Source organism: Muscardinus avellanarius, assembly GCF_963383645.1.
Source record: "Muscardinus avellanarius genome assembly, chromosome: X".
Classification (NCBI taxonomy): domain Eukaryota; kingdom Metazoa; phylum Chordata; class Mammalia; order Rodentia; family Gliridae; genus Muscardinus; species Muscardinus avellanarius.
The window spans coordinates 47,548,140-47,563,898 of record NC_137792.1 but is presented as its reverse complement, the minus strand read 5'-3'; the positions used below and the strand labels follow the sequence as shown (position 1 = coordinate 47,563,898).

At 37.9% G+C, this 15,759-nt stretch overlaps 1 protein-coding gene across 2 annotated transcripts in view; it reads right to left on the bottom strand.

Annotated features, from left to right (window-relative positions):
- The window catches only part of RRAGB (Ras related GTP binding B), a gene marked incomplete at both ends in the record, with an annotated part of 30,309 nt that extends 14,816 nt beyond the window's left edge, over positions 1–15,493 (bottom strand). The window contains 6 exons of one of the 2 annotated variants that reach the window (XM_080718306.1): positions 1,452–1,674; positions 4,097–4,163; positions 5,938–6,021; positions 10,715–10,814; positions 14,296–14,329; positions 15,402–15,493. In XM_080718306.1, the coding sequence (XP_080574432.1) occupies positions 1,452–1,674; positions 4,097–4,163; positions 5,938–6,021; positions 10,715–10,814; positions 14,296–14,329; positions 15,402–15,493 (600 nt within the window). The remainder of the gene's footprint in view (positions 1–1,451; positions 1,675–4,096; positions 4,164–5,937; positions 6,022–10,714; positions 10,815–14,295; positions 14,330–15,401) is intronic. The other variant, XM_080718307.1, reaches the window with a different exon arrangement.
- Between the last annotated feature and the right edge of the window lie 266 nt (positions 15,494–15,759).

Sequence of the window (15,759 nt, the reverse complement as noted above, 5' to 3'; positions counted from 1 at the left end):
CTCAGACTTTAAAATCAATCTTCTAGTCAAGTGGTGGCAAATACCTATAACCCTAGTACTTGGAAGGCTGAGACAGGAGGATTGCAGGTTCACAGTCACCCTCAATTATTAGCAGTCAACCTCAACAATTTAGCAAAGCCCTTCTCAATTTAGTGAGTCCCCATTTCAAAAAAAAAAAAATAAGCCAGGCATGGTAGCGCACACTTGTAATCCCCGTGCTTGGGAGTCAGAGACAAGAAGAATGCACAGATTCGAAGCCAGCCGTGCCGGCTTAAGAGACCCTGTTTCCAAAAAATAAAAAAGTATAAAAAATAGGTCTGGGAGTGTATCCTGGAAGTAGAAGGGTTTCCAGGAACCCCAGTACCACCAAAATAAATAAATAAATAAATAAAATAGACTATAGATCAGAGGCAGAATGTCCTTAGTTTCAATCCTCAATACAAAAAAAGTCCAATCATCTTATTTCATATTGAGCAAACTAATGCTAGAGTATGTTTATAACTTGCCAGTCCTGGAGTCTCACAGCTAGGTAGAATTTACTCACTCTATCTTTTCTGTCTGTGATAGGCTCTTGAGTCTTCTCCAGGCTATTTTGATTTATAGGTCTCTCTCTTCCCCTCTCTCCCTCCCTCCCTCTCCCTCCCCCCTCTCTCCCCCCCATATATATATGTATATATGTATTTGTGATATTTGGGAGGAAACCCAGGGACATTCTACCTTCAAGCTACACTTCCAGCCCCATATTTGTATTCTTTATTTTAAAACAGGGTTTTGCCAAGTTGCAAAGGGTCTCACTAAGTAGCTGAGGCTGTCTGTGAACCACAATCCTTTCTCAGCCTCCTAAATGCTGGGATTACAAGCATGTACCACCACGCCTAATTTATCTCCCTTTATTTGTACTTTGTGTGTGGGGCAGAAGATGAAGGCTAATATTTCCTAGTCCATCATCTTAGTGACGTAACCCCCTACTGTGTCTTATTTAAATGTGTACTAATTCGTTCATGACAGAAAAGAAGAGGAATATATCAGTGCAATTTGGAAGAACTTGGCATAGTGCCAAGAGGCGTGGTTTATACTTTCAATGGTGCATACCAGTTTCTAAGTCAATTCAGTAACAGCAGCAACTTTCATCTCATTCCTGGTGGGTCTTCTAGCCTTGATAGTAAAACAGGGGCAGCAATTATATTTAAAAGGCTGCTTAATTATGTCACATGATAACATTGCTTAACTAATTCTGAAAATTACTTGCTAAATGAATATTTTTTCCTTACCATGGAAAATGTGTTTAGGAATATGTTTTATTTAAAAAAAAGAAATGACACTATTTCAGTTTGAAAGCGTATTCTGAGACTTTTTCCTAAAAAAAAGAATAATACACATTTGCCTGAACTTCTAGAAAAGGAGTGTAAAGCATATCAAACATTTGGTCCAACACCTTTTCTATTTCTTACCAGGTCCCTTTGATCCTCCTGTACCAGATCCATCTTGTGTACCAAGCAAAATATTTTGGCATCTGGAGAGTTCTGCAGAATGGCCTCCAGACATGATTGATAATAATGCATATCCTTTTCAAGTTCACGGCTTTCCACATCAAAGACATAAATCAGCACCTCCACATTTCGGAAGATATTGTCTCGTTGGCTAGTGAAATAATTTTCCATGAAGGTGTCCTGTCTGGTAGGGAAAAATAATCTAGATAGTTAGAAAATCCTTAATTCAATCTTCATCAATGCAGATGATAGTCTTTCTTTTGGTACTGGGGATTGAACCCAGGATCATTCTACTTCCAAGCTACACCCCTAGCCCTACCTACCTACCTACCTACCTACCTACCTACCTACCTATAAATAAACAAGGTCACTAAGTTGCTGAGGATCTCTCTAGGTTGCTGAAGCTGGCTTTGAACTGTGCTCCTTCTTTCTCAGCCTCCCAAGTACTGGGTTTATAGAAGTACAACACCATGCCCTGCTTCAAAAGATAAACTTAAGGCTTCAAATTAAAGAGAAAATAATAGCAAATAGTTCTAGCCTTTCTTTACCTCTTGAGCCACAATTTGTAGCATCTTCTGCCCCACTCCTTGTGTTCTAAACACCTGACCTCTTCCCAGTTCTTCAAGCGGACACTGTTTTATCCATCAGGGGGCCTTGGCACATGCTGCTTTCTGTTTCTGATTCTACTCCCCTACTTCTTCATTTTGCTCCTTTAGATTTCAATTCAATCCACATTACCTCACAGAACTGTCCCTGTCGTTAATGACTTGGTCCAATCTACTCACCATAGGCTCTTTACAGATATCACATTACATTTGTTTGTGTGGGTTCTTAGTTAATGACATTCATTTCCCTATTCAGAAAGGCAAGCATAATGTCTTGTACTGCTCGCATTGCGTCTCAGCTTCTAAAAGAGCCTTAGATGCTTAATGAACATTTGCTCAATGAATAAGTCAATTGTCTAATATTTTAAACTATATGAAAATGAGTAAAGATAACTTTTTTAGCAGAATTTTGTTCTTTGCTGCGTAGGCTGTGTGCCACTTCCCAAAAACCTCTCAATTAACAACTGGACAGCAGAAAACTGCAGCATTATGTAGTAAAGGAAAAATATGAATTTAAGTTCTAGCTCTGTACCTTGCTATTAATTATATAACTTTGGAATATTTAAGCAAGGAACATGTATTAATGTTCTCAAAGATTAAAGAATCAGAAATACTGACAATGAGGAAGAATTTGTAGAGATAGCTGCTAGGATGTTTTACATCCATCTGCTAGCAGGAATGGAGTCATTTTCTTAGAGGGTATCTGGCTATTACATTATTCTTTCAACAAATATTCACTAAGCACCTACTTTATATTCAACTGTATGCTAAGAGTTGGGAAATAGCAAACTGATAATAATATCTATTTATTTTGTGAGACACTGTTGTATATATTACTTAGTTATCAAAATAACCTCATGACTTGGTATCATTACTGTTTCTATTGTTCAAGAAACTGTGGCTCAGAGAATTTAAATGGTCTCAAGGTAACAATGGCAACAGAGTTAACAGAACTGAAATATAAATCCCAATCTAGCCAGGCGTGGTGGCACATGCTTATAATCCCAGCGCTTGGGAGGCTGAGACAGGAGGATCACACAGGTTCAAAGCCAGCCTCAGCTACTTAGTGAGGCTCTCAGCAATTTAGTGAGATCCTGTTCCCAAATAAAGTGTAAAATATCAAAGTCAATCACTAAGCCAAGCAAGGGAAGGAGGGACGGGGAGGGAATGGGGTGGGAATTGGGTAGGGGTTAAATCAGCGATGTGTTAATGTTTGTACACACAAGTTTTTTTTACCCCAATATGATGTTTGAATATAATGTACCAATAAAAAATTTAAAAGGAAAAAAAATAAAATAAAATAGGTCTGGGAGTATAACCCAGAGGTAGAAAAGCCTTTGGGTTCTACCCCCAGTACCACAAAAATAAATAAATAAATAAATAAATCCCAATCTAATTCCAGTGTCTATGCTCCTAACCACTGTGCATTCCACACTACTGTTTCAGATCAAAGATGCAAATGGCCACAGGGTGGGCATCAGCATCAGCATACAAACACAGTGTGTGTGCATTTGTAATGGGATTTTGGTGAGTGTTTTGGTCATGAGAAAAAGAGATGTCTCCTACTCTTCCAAGAGTTGGTAACTCAGCCAGATAATATGTACTCAGAGTCTGATCTACTGTTCTGAGACTGCCTAATGGCATTTATTGAAACAACTCAGAACAAATCAATACAGTAATGATAACTATGGCATCGGAGTCAGACTATTTAAGACAGAAACCTAATTTATGTGTTTGCAAAAGAGGGAATGATCTATCCTACACTGCACATACCTCCATGAAGCCTGTGTTAGAGCTACTTAAACATAAAGAGGGCATTTTCACATACAGAGGACATTTTCACAATTATATGAAAATCAGGGATCTTTATTAATCACACACCAATTATCTAATATATTTATTACAAGTAACAGTTACTGTAGATATATTTTTATTCTCATTATTCTAGATGCAATGATTACTGCCACTAGCTTCACAAACAAGTAAACAAATAGTACTTACCCACCACAATCCCACAGGTTCAATACCAGGTTTCCCAGAAATCGAACATGAGAATGTTCTACATCAACTGGAAGACAAGTATGACAAATCTAGTAATTGTAGCATGCAAGATGAATTTCAAAATAAGCAAAGTACTAGCCCATGGAATTTAGAAGGACCAAAGTGGAGTGAAATGCTCAAAGCCACAACAAGAAGGTGATTGTTAGCTTAGTAATGTGGTTTAGTGGCAAGGTGGGCACCTAAAATACCCTGAGCTACAGAACCTACTCTCATGTAAGTCATTTTATTTTTTAGTAGTTTAGTACTCAGAGTAGAAACAATCTCCAATTATAATACCAGTGTTAAAATTTCAACTAGTAAGACAGTGACACATACCATTTAATAAATCTTCCCTGCCCCACCTACCCTCACCAACTTCCCCCATGAAAAACTAACAAAAACAAAACACAAAACAAACATAAAACATAACCAAACTAACTCCTGTATTAATTCCTTTTCAGTTAATGATCCTACTTTTTCCCATTTTGGCTTCTGTCCACATTCAATTCACTGCTACTTCTTTGCAATATCTATCAACTCCATTCCTTAATTTGCAACCCACCAAACATCAAAGAAAGCCCTTATCATTTAATGAGTATACTACTACAAGAGATAACTGACCTACCCACCAGAAAGTCTTACCCAATTTACATCACCCTATAGGCTACTGCCAGGCTCATCTTCTTAACACTACTTTGAACATGTCACTCCCCATTCAAAGCACTTTCAATGGCTCCTCCATGCCTATAGGGAGGCATTCAAGGTCCTTCACAATTTGGCTTCCAATCTGCCTACATATTCCCCAATAATTCATATGAATAAAACCTTTCATTCCAACCCCATTTGGCTTATTCACAGTCCTCCCAAACCCTACTACCTCCCCCAATATACATCAGGGGTCGCAAACTTGCTAAGGGGAGCCAGACCAGTACAGATATGAATAAGATGGCCACACAGAGATGATAAACATCCACCTGATGGGATGGTAAAGTGAGCAGCAGTTACTTAGCTCATGCTCATTTGTCATACTGGAATGTTGGCTCAGGGTTACCAGATTTTAATTTTTTAACAGTAGTGGGAAATCCAGAATTTTCTGGAAACTTTTACATGTGATAGTTAATTCCAATTTTTCTAAAACAATGTACAGGCCCCCCCCCCCAAAAAAAAACCCACATCTACAGGCCTTATCCAGCATATAGGCTGCCTGTTTGCGACCTCTGCCTTACATTTCCCTCCCCCTTATCCTTTGCCTGTTCTGTCCTTCTACCTGGAAAGCCCTCCCCACTTTTCTTTCAAAATTATATTCATCTTTTAAGATCCAAACTAAATCCCACCTCCTCTAAAAGCACTGCCTGGCTAACCCCACTTACCATCATCTCTCGCTCTGAATTCATTCAAACATTTATTAAGCATCTACTCTCTGCCAGGCACTAAAAATTCCAAGGAGGAATAATGAAAAATTTTATCCTGAATATTTCTCAAAGTCTAGCAATTCTCGTAAACTAGATCATAGACAGCAAAGCATTATAATATAAAGTGCATGGGCTTTGGAGTCAAATAGATCTTAGTTAAAATACCAGTTCTACCTCTGTGTGTGACTTTGGGCAAGTCACTTAAGCTCTGAGTTTTAGCATCTATTTATATTTTTTAAAAAAAGAAAGGGCATAGAGAATTGACCTCACAGGCTTATTTTGAGGATTTAATGAGCTATCATACATAAAGGCCTGGCACGTAGTAGGTGCTCAAACTACTTCCCTTTTCCCCTTTATTTCCCCCTCCTTGGAAAATGAATCATATCTTACATGTCTTTGTATTTCCAACAGAGTCTACGAGAGAGTAGGTGCTCAAACTGCTATTAATTTGAAGACTATGTATACGGTCTAGTACTAAAAAAAAAAAATGGAAAGAAGTGCTACTGAGAAAGGGAAAGACAATAACAAAAGAAGTGACAGGATTCAGTGACTTTTTAAATATGGGGCACATGGGAAAGATAGATTTCTATTCCCATATGACAGAAATTGTTCTCATCAAGTGACCAATGGCCCCATTACCAAATCCAGTGGACTTTTTAGTCCTTGTCTTACTTTCTGCAGCATAACACTGTTGACTACTCTCTTCTCAAAAAAATCTCTTCTCTTGGTCTCCTTTATACCTACAAACTCTCTAAAAGATCCTCCCTCATAGGCTCCTATTCTTCTTTCTGTCCCTTAAATGCTGAAGTTCTTTGGGACTCCATCCTTGGCTACCTTCTCATCTAAGTATTCTTCCCCAAAGCAAAATAATCTATTCATATTATTTCATTTACCATTTGGAATATTGACAACTCATAAATAGGAAGCTTAATACAAAAATCTCTCCTACATTTCTGACTCATATAATACCTCTCTCCACTTGAATAAATTACAAATATCCCAAACTCAATACATCCAAAAGTAAGTCCTCTCCTCTTTCTCCCCACCAAATCTATTCCTCTTTCAGTTTTCATCTCAGTGCATTTAACTAGCTGCCTGAGGCAAAACCTTAATTTCCTTCTTCAATCCACTCTTCCCCTCACATTCTCCTCAAATCTACCATAAGGTCTTTTTTTTTAATCTCCCTCTTACATATATTGCACATCCATTAGCTTCTCACCATAACCACTATCATCACTCTATTCCAAATCAAGCCACTGTCCCCTCTAATCTAGTTTACTAAAATAGTTTCCTAATGGCCCAACCTGTTTCTACCCTTGCCTTCCTCAAATCTATACTCCATATTACAGATAGAGGGCTCTCTCTAAAACATAGATTTCTATTCCATTCTTCTTTACAAAGAAAAAGAACATGTCTCTCTGCAATATATATGACTGTATACATCCAGAAAAGAAAGGACTAGAAGGGTAACCTCAGAACTAGAACTTGTCCTTAGGAAGTAGGCCTAAGAGTGAGGGAGAGAATAGACTTTCTACACTTTTGTAATGTTTGAATTCTTCACAAGTATTACTTTTGTAACTAAAACTGAAAATCAGAAAAATGAAAATATAAATCTGATTAAGCTACTTTTCTATTTAAACCTCTCTAGGGGCTGTCCTCTACCCTCAGTTCCAACTACACTGTTAACTTGGGTTTACACTGTTAACTTGGCTAATAAGTTACTTTATGATCTAACCCCCACTTCCTACTTCCCTCTTAGTTTCATGTCCCTTTTAGGGCCTTCTGGTTCTCCTAATCATCCTGCCCTGCTGTCATGAAAGCAACTGCAAAGAACCAAGCACAGAGCATTGGGGAATCACATACACTTAAGGGCCAGAAAGAATATTATGATAAAGATTATTATTTTTTTAAGCAGGGAGGAATGGTTAAAGATAAAGGAAGAAAACCAGGGTAATAAAGCATTAAATAAAAGCCAACAGAATAGATAATTTTGAGAAGATAGGAAATCTTGGAGCCGTCAACAGTGTTTAAGTCTAAATACTTCATAATCATATTTTATCGACAAATTTACTATTCCAACAAACACATTTAACGTCCCCCTGATAAAGCAATAACACAATTATTCTGTATCCTTACTTCAAATTTCAAAACACAATAGGCTTTAAGTATAACAAAATTAAACTGGACTTTTGCATGAAATGACAAAGTAGGAAACTACTAAAACATTAAAGTTAATGTAATATTTTAAAAGAAGTACTATTTTACTACTCTTAAAGAAAATTAGCAATAGCAATAGAAATATCGAGTAAAAGCAATGCACTATAGGTATTATGAACTAGTCTATACATTTTGCAATAAAACCCAGACCTTTTTTCAGCAATGCCAACTAGCTAAAGATGATATGCAAAAACATTAAGGCCAACATAGTACTTTTAAGTATACTTTTATTACCTCTAAGGAATTACTAACAAAGTATTATCACTAATGCTCCCACTTGAGATAGCTTGAAGGGCAAGATCCCATGCACAGTGCCTGACACACAGGAAGCTCCAGAAAAATACTCACTGAACAAATGTAAATGACCTGCTTTAATGAATAGGATTCATATAATTTGCAACATTCAGTTCATAATGATACTACTAAGCAGTTTTAATAATTCTGTACTTCTGGTTGTGAGAAAATTCATTGGACTCAGGGTAATGAATCAACTCTGCTAATCAGCTAAAAGAAGACACATCACTGGAACTAGATAAGGGTGCTTCAATAAAGTGTGTAGAATTTAAAATATGAAGAAAGAGAAGTCTACCAGGAATTTTTAAGAGCAATATAAGCTAGAAAGGCTGTGGTATAATCAATAAAGTGTGAACATGATTGACATTCCAGCTCCAATGCTTACTAGATGCCTAAGATTAATTTCTAGGTCATATTTTTGTCATCTCTTGGAACAAAGTTAATATGAGAACTAAAGTAAATAAAGCAAAATACAAAAGCTTGGCAAATAACAGTTTTTCAGTAAATATTAGCTTCCTCTAATCTACCGGAACCATAAAGGTACTAGGCCCAGCTATTTAGCTTAGAAGAGAAAGAATTTTAAAACTATCAAATTAAGACAGAGAGAAATTAAGACAGGTAGACTTCCCAAAGGCCAGATGTCTGCTCTCTAGGCATAACAGGCCATAAGATAATATCTAGGCCATTTTTTGCCAAGATAAAACTTAGATAAAAACTAAATGAAATTCTTAGTAAATGTACAAGCTACACAGAACTTAGAAGGGTAATTAACATATCAGATGAGAGAATAGTTAAGATGAAAATAGGATTCAACTCTTTCTCTATAAATAAGGAAACTGAGGCCCAGAAAGAGAGCAAATTGTCTTAAATTTCAGAGTTGACAAATATAGAGTACATAAACTGAACATGGGCTAAAGCAAAATTGAATTTAGTAACCATTTATTCTTGTGTTTAAAATATCAACTGCACAAGAACCAGAAAGATGTGTTTTAATAATAATAATATGTGAAGAGGAATTGGAAATTTTATATGGTACTAGTAATTGAACCCAAGCGCTTTCTACACCTCCTGTACTATTATTTTAAATTTTGAAACAAGGTCTCACTAATTTGCTGAGGCTGGCCAAGAACCTGTGATCCTTTGTCTCAGCCTCCCAAGTACTGGGATTACAGGTGTGTGCCACCACGCCCAGCTGGAATTAATAATTTTTAATATGACTTGGTATATAATGAAAATCACTCCAAAAAGGGAAGGTGGGGGTTTACACTGTTAAAAGCAATGTAATTTTCAGAATACAAGATGTAACAGGCCGACTGCCCTGATCAGATCATACCTACATTCAAGATCCAAAAGAAAAATGCAGTTTAAACAAGTCCTTAAAATTACTTCGAAATTATGCCAGGTAAGGAAAAAATGGAAGAGTTGGAGATGTTTAAATTAAGAAAGACAGGATTTGGGGAATGGGATAACTAGGATAAACTGAGATATTGAGCAACCTCAAATATTTGTAGAGGCTTAGAATAATAGAGAACCAGCTAACCAAATGCTTTACTTAAGAAATAGCAATCCTTCACTGTACTCACTCCAAGCCCTTTAAGAACAGAAATAAGGTTTCTTTCTCCTTTGTATTCCATGGTCTGTAATTTAATGTGTTTAACAGATGTTTAATGTTCTTGAAACCAGAGTGAGACATTATTGTTAGTGGGTAACTTGTCCCAAAAGCACTCAAGGTGCTAGAAACTCAAATCAGGAATCTCTGAAGACCAGGTAAGGCAATGCCTTCCTCACCTATGAACCAAACACCAAGGCAAAATCCAGAAGTACTTGGACGCTGCAGAATAAAATGGCATTACAGCTCAGAGACAGGAGGACTCTCCCAGGATTCTAGACTCAATGTCCTGGCACCCATGCTAACATTTGAACTATGAAGAGCAATAAGATATTTTCCAATTATGATGAACATCTATATGATCTAGAAAGAGAAGCAGCAGAGTATAGATCAATCTAATCTCTCTTCTTCCCATCCCAGTAGTTTATCTTTCAATGAGGACAAATACTAAGTACTACTTTTTTTTTTTTTTGGTGGCACTGGAGGTGGAACCCAGAGGCTTTCTACCTCCGGGCTATACTCCCAGACCTATTTTATATTTATTTGGAAACAGGGTCTCGCTCAGTTGCTGAGAGCCTCACTAAGTAGCTGAGACTGGCTTTGAACCTGTGCGATCCTCCTATCTCAGCCTCCCAAGCACGGGGATTACAAGCGTGTGCCAGCACGCCCGGCTAACTACTACTTTTAAAAGTCTTACATTTTATTGTTAACACCTATAAATTTCCCTTGGTATAACAATTAAAAAACAAACACTTCCCCCAAAACAAACAAAAGGGCCCTTTTGCTTCTTTCAGAAATAGCAGGATAAACAAGAAGTTAGACAAGGGCATCACATTTTGTAAGCAAACCAGAAAGGAAAGAACATCCCCAGGAGAGTGAGCAGAAATAATTAGACCATAGCTCTCTGAGGAGGAATGCAAAAAGGGGAAACATGCTCCAAAACAAATCCCTCAACCTCTGCATCCCCATGTTATGCAACCAAAGTGAGTTATGCAGATTATTAATAGTTAAGATCACCTCACTTCACAATAAGGTAATACATCTTACTTGTTGCACCAAGTCGACGTGTGTCTCTGGCAATATAATTTGCAAAGATAATGGACCTCATGCTGGTCTTACCAGACCCACTTTTACCCATCAACAGCACCTAAAGACAAAGTGGCAAAAAAGAAAACAAGTTAGCAATCTAGAACAAATTCAGGTTAAAAGGATCCATTTCTCTCCTGAAAGTACAGTACCAAAAACCAGGTATGAACGCTTGTCACTGATTATACCATTCCCCAAGCCAGTGGTGAACGCAGACATACCTAGCATTCCAGGAGCCAGGTACTTACCTGTCATAGGTCACACATCCTTTTGGCTGTAGAACTGTGGTAGATTTGTAATATTAATATGCAATATTAATATACTTAGAAGTAGGTTAGAAAAATACCATCTTGAGAGAACACTAAACCCTATTCTCTCATAATCTGTTTTATGCCCTGAACTATTCATCAAGGGATTATGGTATATCTGAACGTTTTTCCTCTTTCTGCTCAAAGTCAATCTTTCAGCCTTTGCCTCTGATCTCATCCATTTCACTAACCTCTATGACTTTGTTTCATTAATTACTCTATCTCATTTAGTTTTTTACTTTATTTTTGCAGGTCTGGGGATGGAACCCAGGGGTATTCTACCTCCAAGCTACACCCCCTGCCCTATTTTTTTATTCTTTATTTTGAAACAGGGTCTCACTGAGTTGCTGAGGACCTCACTAAGTAGCTGAGGCTGTCCGCGAACTGTGATCCTCCGGTCTCAGCCTCCCGAATGCTGGGATTACAAGTGTGCGCCACCACGCCCGGCTTCATTTTGTTTTTTAAAGCAAGTTCTTAAACTACACATAAGACTCTCCTTGAGCTAGTCTATTTAGTATTACTCTGTCTTCATCTCCTGCCTCTCCTGGCCTGCAACTTTTAGCGTCTAGCAACACTGTGTTCCAGCCCTCTGGTGAGTCCTGGCTCTGTTTCACACTGTATTCTCTGCCAATAATCTTCCTTGCTTTTTCTTTTTTCAACTAAATTTCACTTATCCTTCAAGACTTGGTTTAGTAATCCTCTATCCTCTAACCCCAAATCCCTAGACTGACTCAGGTGTCTTACCTCTGCCCCTCCCCTTTTGCAAAGGCCATAATGTGGTACATTTACTCATTTGGGGATCTTTCTTTCACAAGACTGTAACCTCCTTAAGGGAGTTAGGAAGGAGTTTTCTTTATATCTCCAGTGCCTAACATATAATAAATGATCAAAATATGTTCTTCAAAAGAATGGGCAAGCTATCAAAACAAAGGTACAAAGCAGGAGAGATTTTAACAGTGAGAACTGTCCAGTGGAAAATACTTCCTTATGAAGATAAAGTTTCCTTGTTAATATTAGCATTTAACATAGAGAAAAACACCTGTTAAAAATACTGCATATTCTTACACTACAAGAAATTGAATAAAATGGCTTTTAAAAGTCCTTTCAAGCAGGGCTTGGTGGCACACAATTGTAATCCCTGCACTAGGTAGGCAAAGACAGGAGGATCATGCAGGTTCGAAGCCAGCCGCGCTGGCTTGGGAGACCCTGTTTCCAAATAAAAAAGAAAGTATAAACTAGGTCTGGGAGTGTAGCCTGGAGGTAGAAGGGTTTCCAGAAACCCCAGTACCACCAAAAAAAAAAAGTCCTTTCCAGCCAGGCATGGTGGTGCACACTTGTAATCCCAGCATTTGGGAGGCTGAGACAGGAGGATCACAGTTCATGGACAGCTTCAGATACTTAGTGAGGCCCTTTGTAACTCAGTGTGACCCTGTTTCAAAATAAAGAATAAAAAATAGGACTGAGAATGTAGCTCGTTCAGAGGTAGAATGCTCCTGGGCTCTATCCCCAGTACCACAAAAAAGTCCTTTCAAATCTAAAATTTATATAATATAGCTCTAATTACCGTGCTTTTCAAGGGAAAGAAATACATGTTTTACCTTCAAACCCAAGATATTTCCTAAAAATTTGGATTACAAATATAAGGAACAATAGTGAAAATGTACTACTTTCAGCCTTGATTCAATCTAACAATTTTGCCAAGTAACTTTATCTTACTAAGTAAATGCCACTGCTGAGACAGTGTAAAGCTGGTATAAAAAAGTTTTATTTTTAATTTTTACTGACAAACAGCTAATATTTTTGTGTGTGTGGCACTGGGGATTGAACCCAGGGACATTCTACCAGTTTTACCCCCTGCCCTATTTTATTTTTGTTTTAAAACAGGGTCTCACTAGGTTAATGAGAGTTTCACTATTTGCTGAGGCTGGCCTCAAACCTGCAATCCTCCTGTTTCAGCTTCCCAAGTACTAGGATTACAAGCATGTGCTATCATACCTTGGCTAAAATGGTTCCTAAGTGTTTCTGGGATACAATATGCTATTTTGCTACATGTATATATTGTGGAATCATTAAATCAAGTTAATTTTTGTTTTAAATTATGTAGAAATATCTGATATTTTAGGGTACTGTTTTTGATAGCAATTTTGTCTGTGTGTATGTGTGTGTAGCACTGGAGATTGAACCCAGATGCATTCTACCTATGAGACTGAGTTATACCTCCAACCGTATTTTATTTTTTATTTTATTTTATTTACTTATTTATTTATTTTGCCATTGTGGGGTTGAAACTCAGGGACATTCTACCTCTGAGCTACACTCCCAGCCCTATTTTTTATTCTTTATTTTGAAACAGAGTCTCATTGAGTTGCAAAGGGCCTCACTAAGTAGCTGATAGCTGAGGCTGTCTGCGAACTGCAATCCTCCTGTCTCAGCCTCCCAAATGCTGGGATTACAAGCCTGCGTCGCCATGCCCAGATTTTATTTTTTATTTTGATACAGGATCTCACTAAGTTGCTAAGGCTGGCCACAAACCTGCAATCCTACTGTCTCAGCTTCCCAAGTACTGGAATTACAAATGTATGCCATCATGCCTGGCTTGTTAGGAACTTTAAACAGTATCATCAATATTTCCTTTGCAAATTAGATTTAGAGAACTGAATTATTAGGTGAAATTAATACTAAATAAATTTCTTTTTAATAAAAAGGTCTTACCTCACCTGCTTACATAAGATCTAAAAAGTTAATCATTAGGTACTAATATAAACTCTACAGGCATTTACTCATACTTCTCAACCACCCTTTGAGATAGGTAATATTATCACCATTTTACTAATGAGTTCACTGAAACAAAATTTTAAGAAATTTGCTCCACTGTTGCACTCTTAGTGATTCTGCCTAAATCCCAAGGTGGGGCACAGAACCATAAGAACACAAAGGAAAAAGTGTCCAATTCCAGCTGAAGAACTGATGTAAGTAAGACCTTACATCGATTCCATTTTGAGTTGGGTTAGAAATAAATATGCAGGCAAAAGCCTATGTATTATGTGTATATCTGGCTTAATTCATATGTACACATTAGAAAAATTAAATCTGACAGCAAAGGAATGAGAGTCAGAAAAACCATGCAGAAGGTTCCTGTAATATCCCAGAAAAGGTATATTTATACTATATATTTTCCAAATAGTAATCTCTTACCTTTACCTTCATATTTCTGATGTACCTATCACATCTTACCTTTTTCTTCATGGCTGTATTTGGTAGCACCCACCTGCAGATATAAACCAAAAGACAGAATTCCCATGATCCAACTGCCTTAGAAATTTAAAGAAATACTAATAACTGTGGAGGTGAAAAAAGAGCATGTTTAATACAATAGCTGAGTATAGCTCTGTGGGAGTACTCAGCTGAGTAGCTCTCATTTTATTAAATTGTAAAACTGGGTTTATGTTCCTATAACTTAACTAAAAGCTCAAGAGATAGCCCCTACGATATATTTAGAAATATAAATGATTCATTAAAATTCAAGATTCAACTTTTTGTGATTTTAAAAACTTAATGATAGCAACATGTAAAATGCATTAATAAATCTAGAAGTATTTTTATACTTGAATATTCTTTTTTAAAAAAAAATTCAGTTTTCTATTTTTTTTTTGTGGTACTGGGGGTGGAACCCAGGAGCCTTCTACCTCCGGGCTATACTCTCAGACCTATTTTATATTTTTTATTTGGAAACAGGGTCTCTTAAGCCAGCTGAGGCTGGCTTCGAACCTGTGCAATCCTCCTGTCTCAGCCTCCCAAGCGCGGGGATTACAAGTGTGCGCCACCACGCCTGGCTCAGCTTTCTATTTTTTAAATCTGGAAATATCTTTGGTCCTTATGCTGTTTTTCCAAGCTGTCTTTCCATTATCAACAGCACAAAGCACAAATAACACAAGTATCAAAATCAGGTACAAATCAGAACAGAATGTACTTAACACCACTGGTCTCTGACCAGGAAATACCAATCTTCTTCCTAGTCTTAGCCCCAACATGGTGATGCCAAACCATCTTTACTGATTATTTAAAGCAAGCAAGCGCGCGCACACACACACACACACACACACACACACACACACACACACACGGATTATCAGCCCCATCCCAAGGGCTGTTTCTTCCCAGTTAGAACCAGTCCCCCTTTTCAGTTTACCCTGTCATCAAAAGCATGTTTCTGATCAACCCTACTGATAAACGGAAGCAATTTATCTTGAGAGTTGGGGGGTGGTGTGTTCTAATTTACAATATGCTCTACGATTAGAACACCCTCCCCTCCAGGTTTGACATAAATACCCTTCACCCACCCAAGCGAGCCTTCCGGTTCCCCTAGTGGAGGATCCATTCTCGGCCCCAGATTCTCTTTCTCCATCTTTTTCTCCGAGTCAGATTCTTCCATCGTGCAACAAGTCCTTTCCAAAGCCGCAGTTCTCTCTCTCCTTTTTTCTGGTTCACCCCCTCAGCTGCCTATTCGCATTGCCTGCGGCCCTTAGGCCTGCTCAATTCCCGCCTCCGCCTTTGTCCACTGGGGGGCCGCTTTGCCCGCAGTTACCTTTAAGCCCCGAACTTGGCCTCGAGGCTCGACCAAGCCGATCAGCTCAAAGGCCAAGTGACTCGGGTGCAAAGGAAAAGACGGAAGAATTGAGGAAAGGAAAGGTGGGCTGG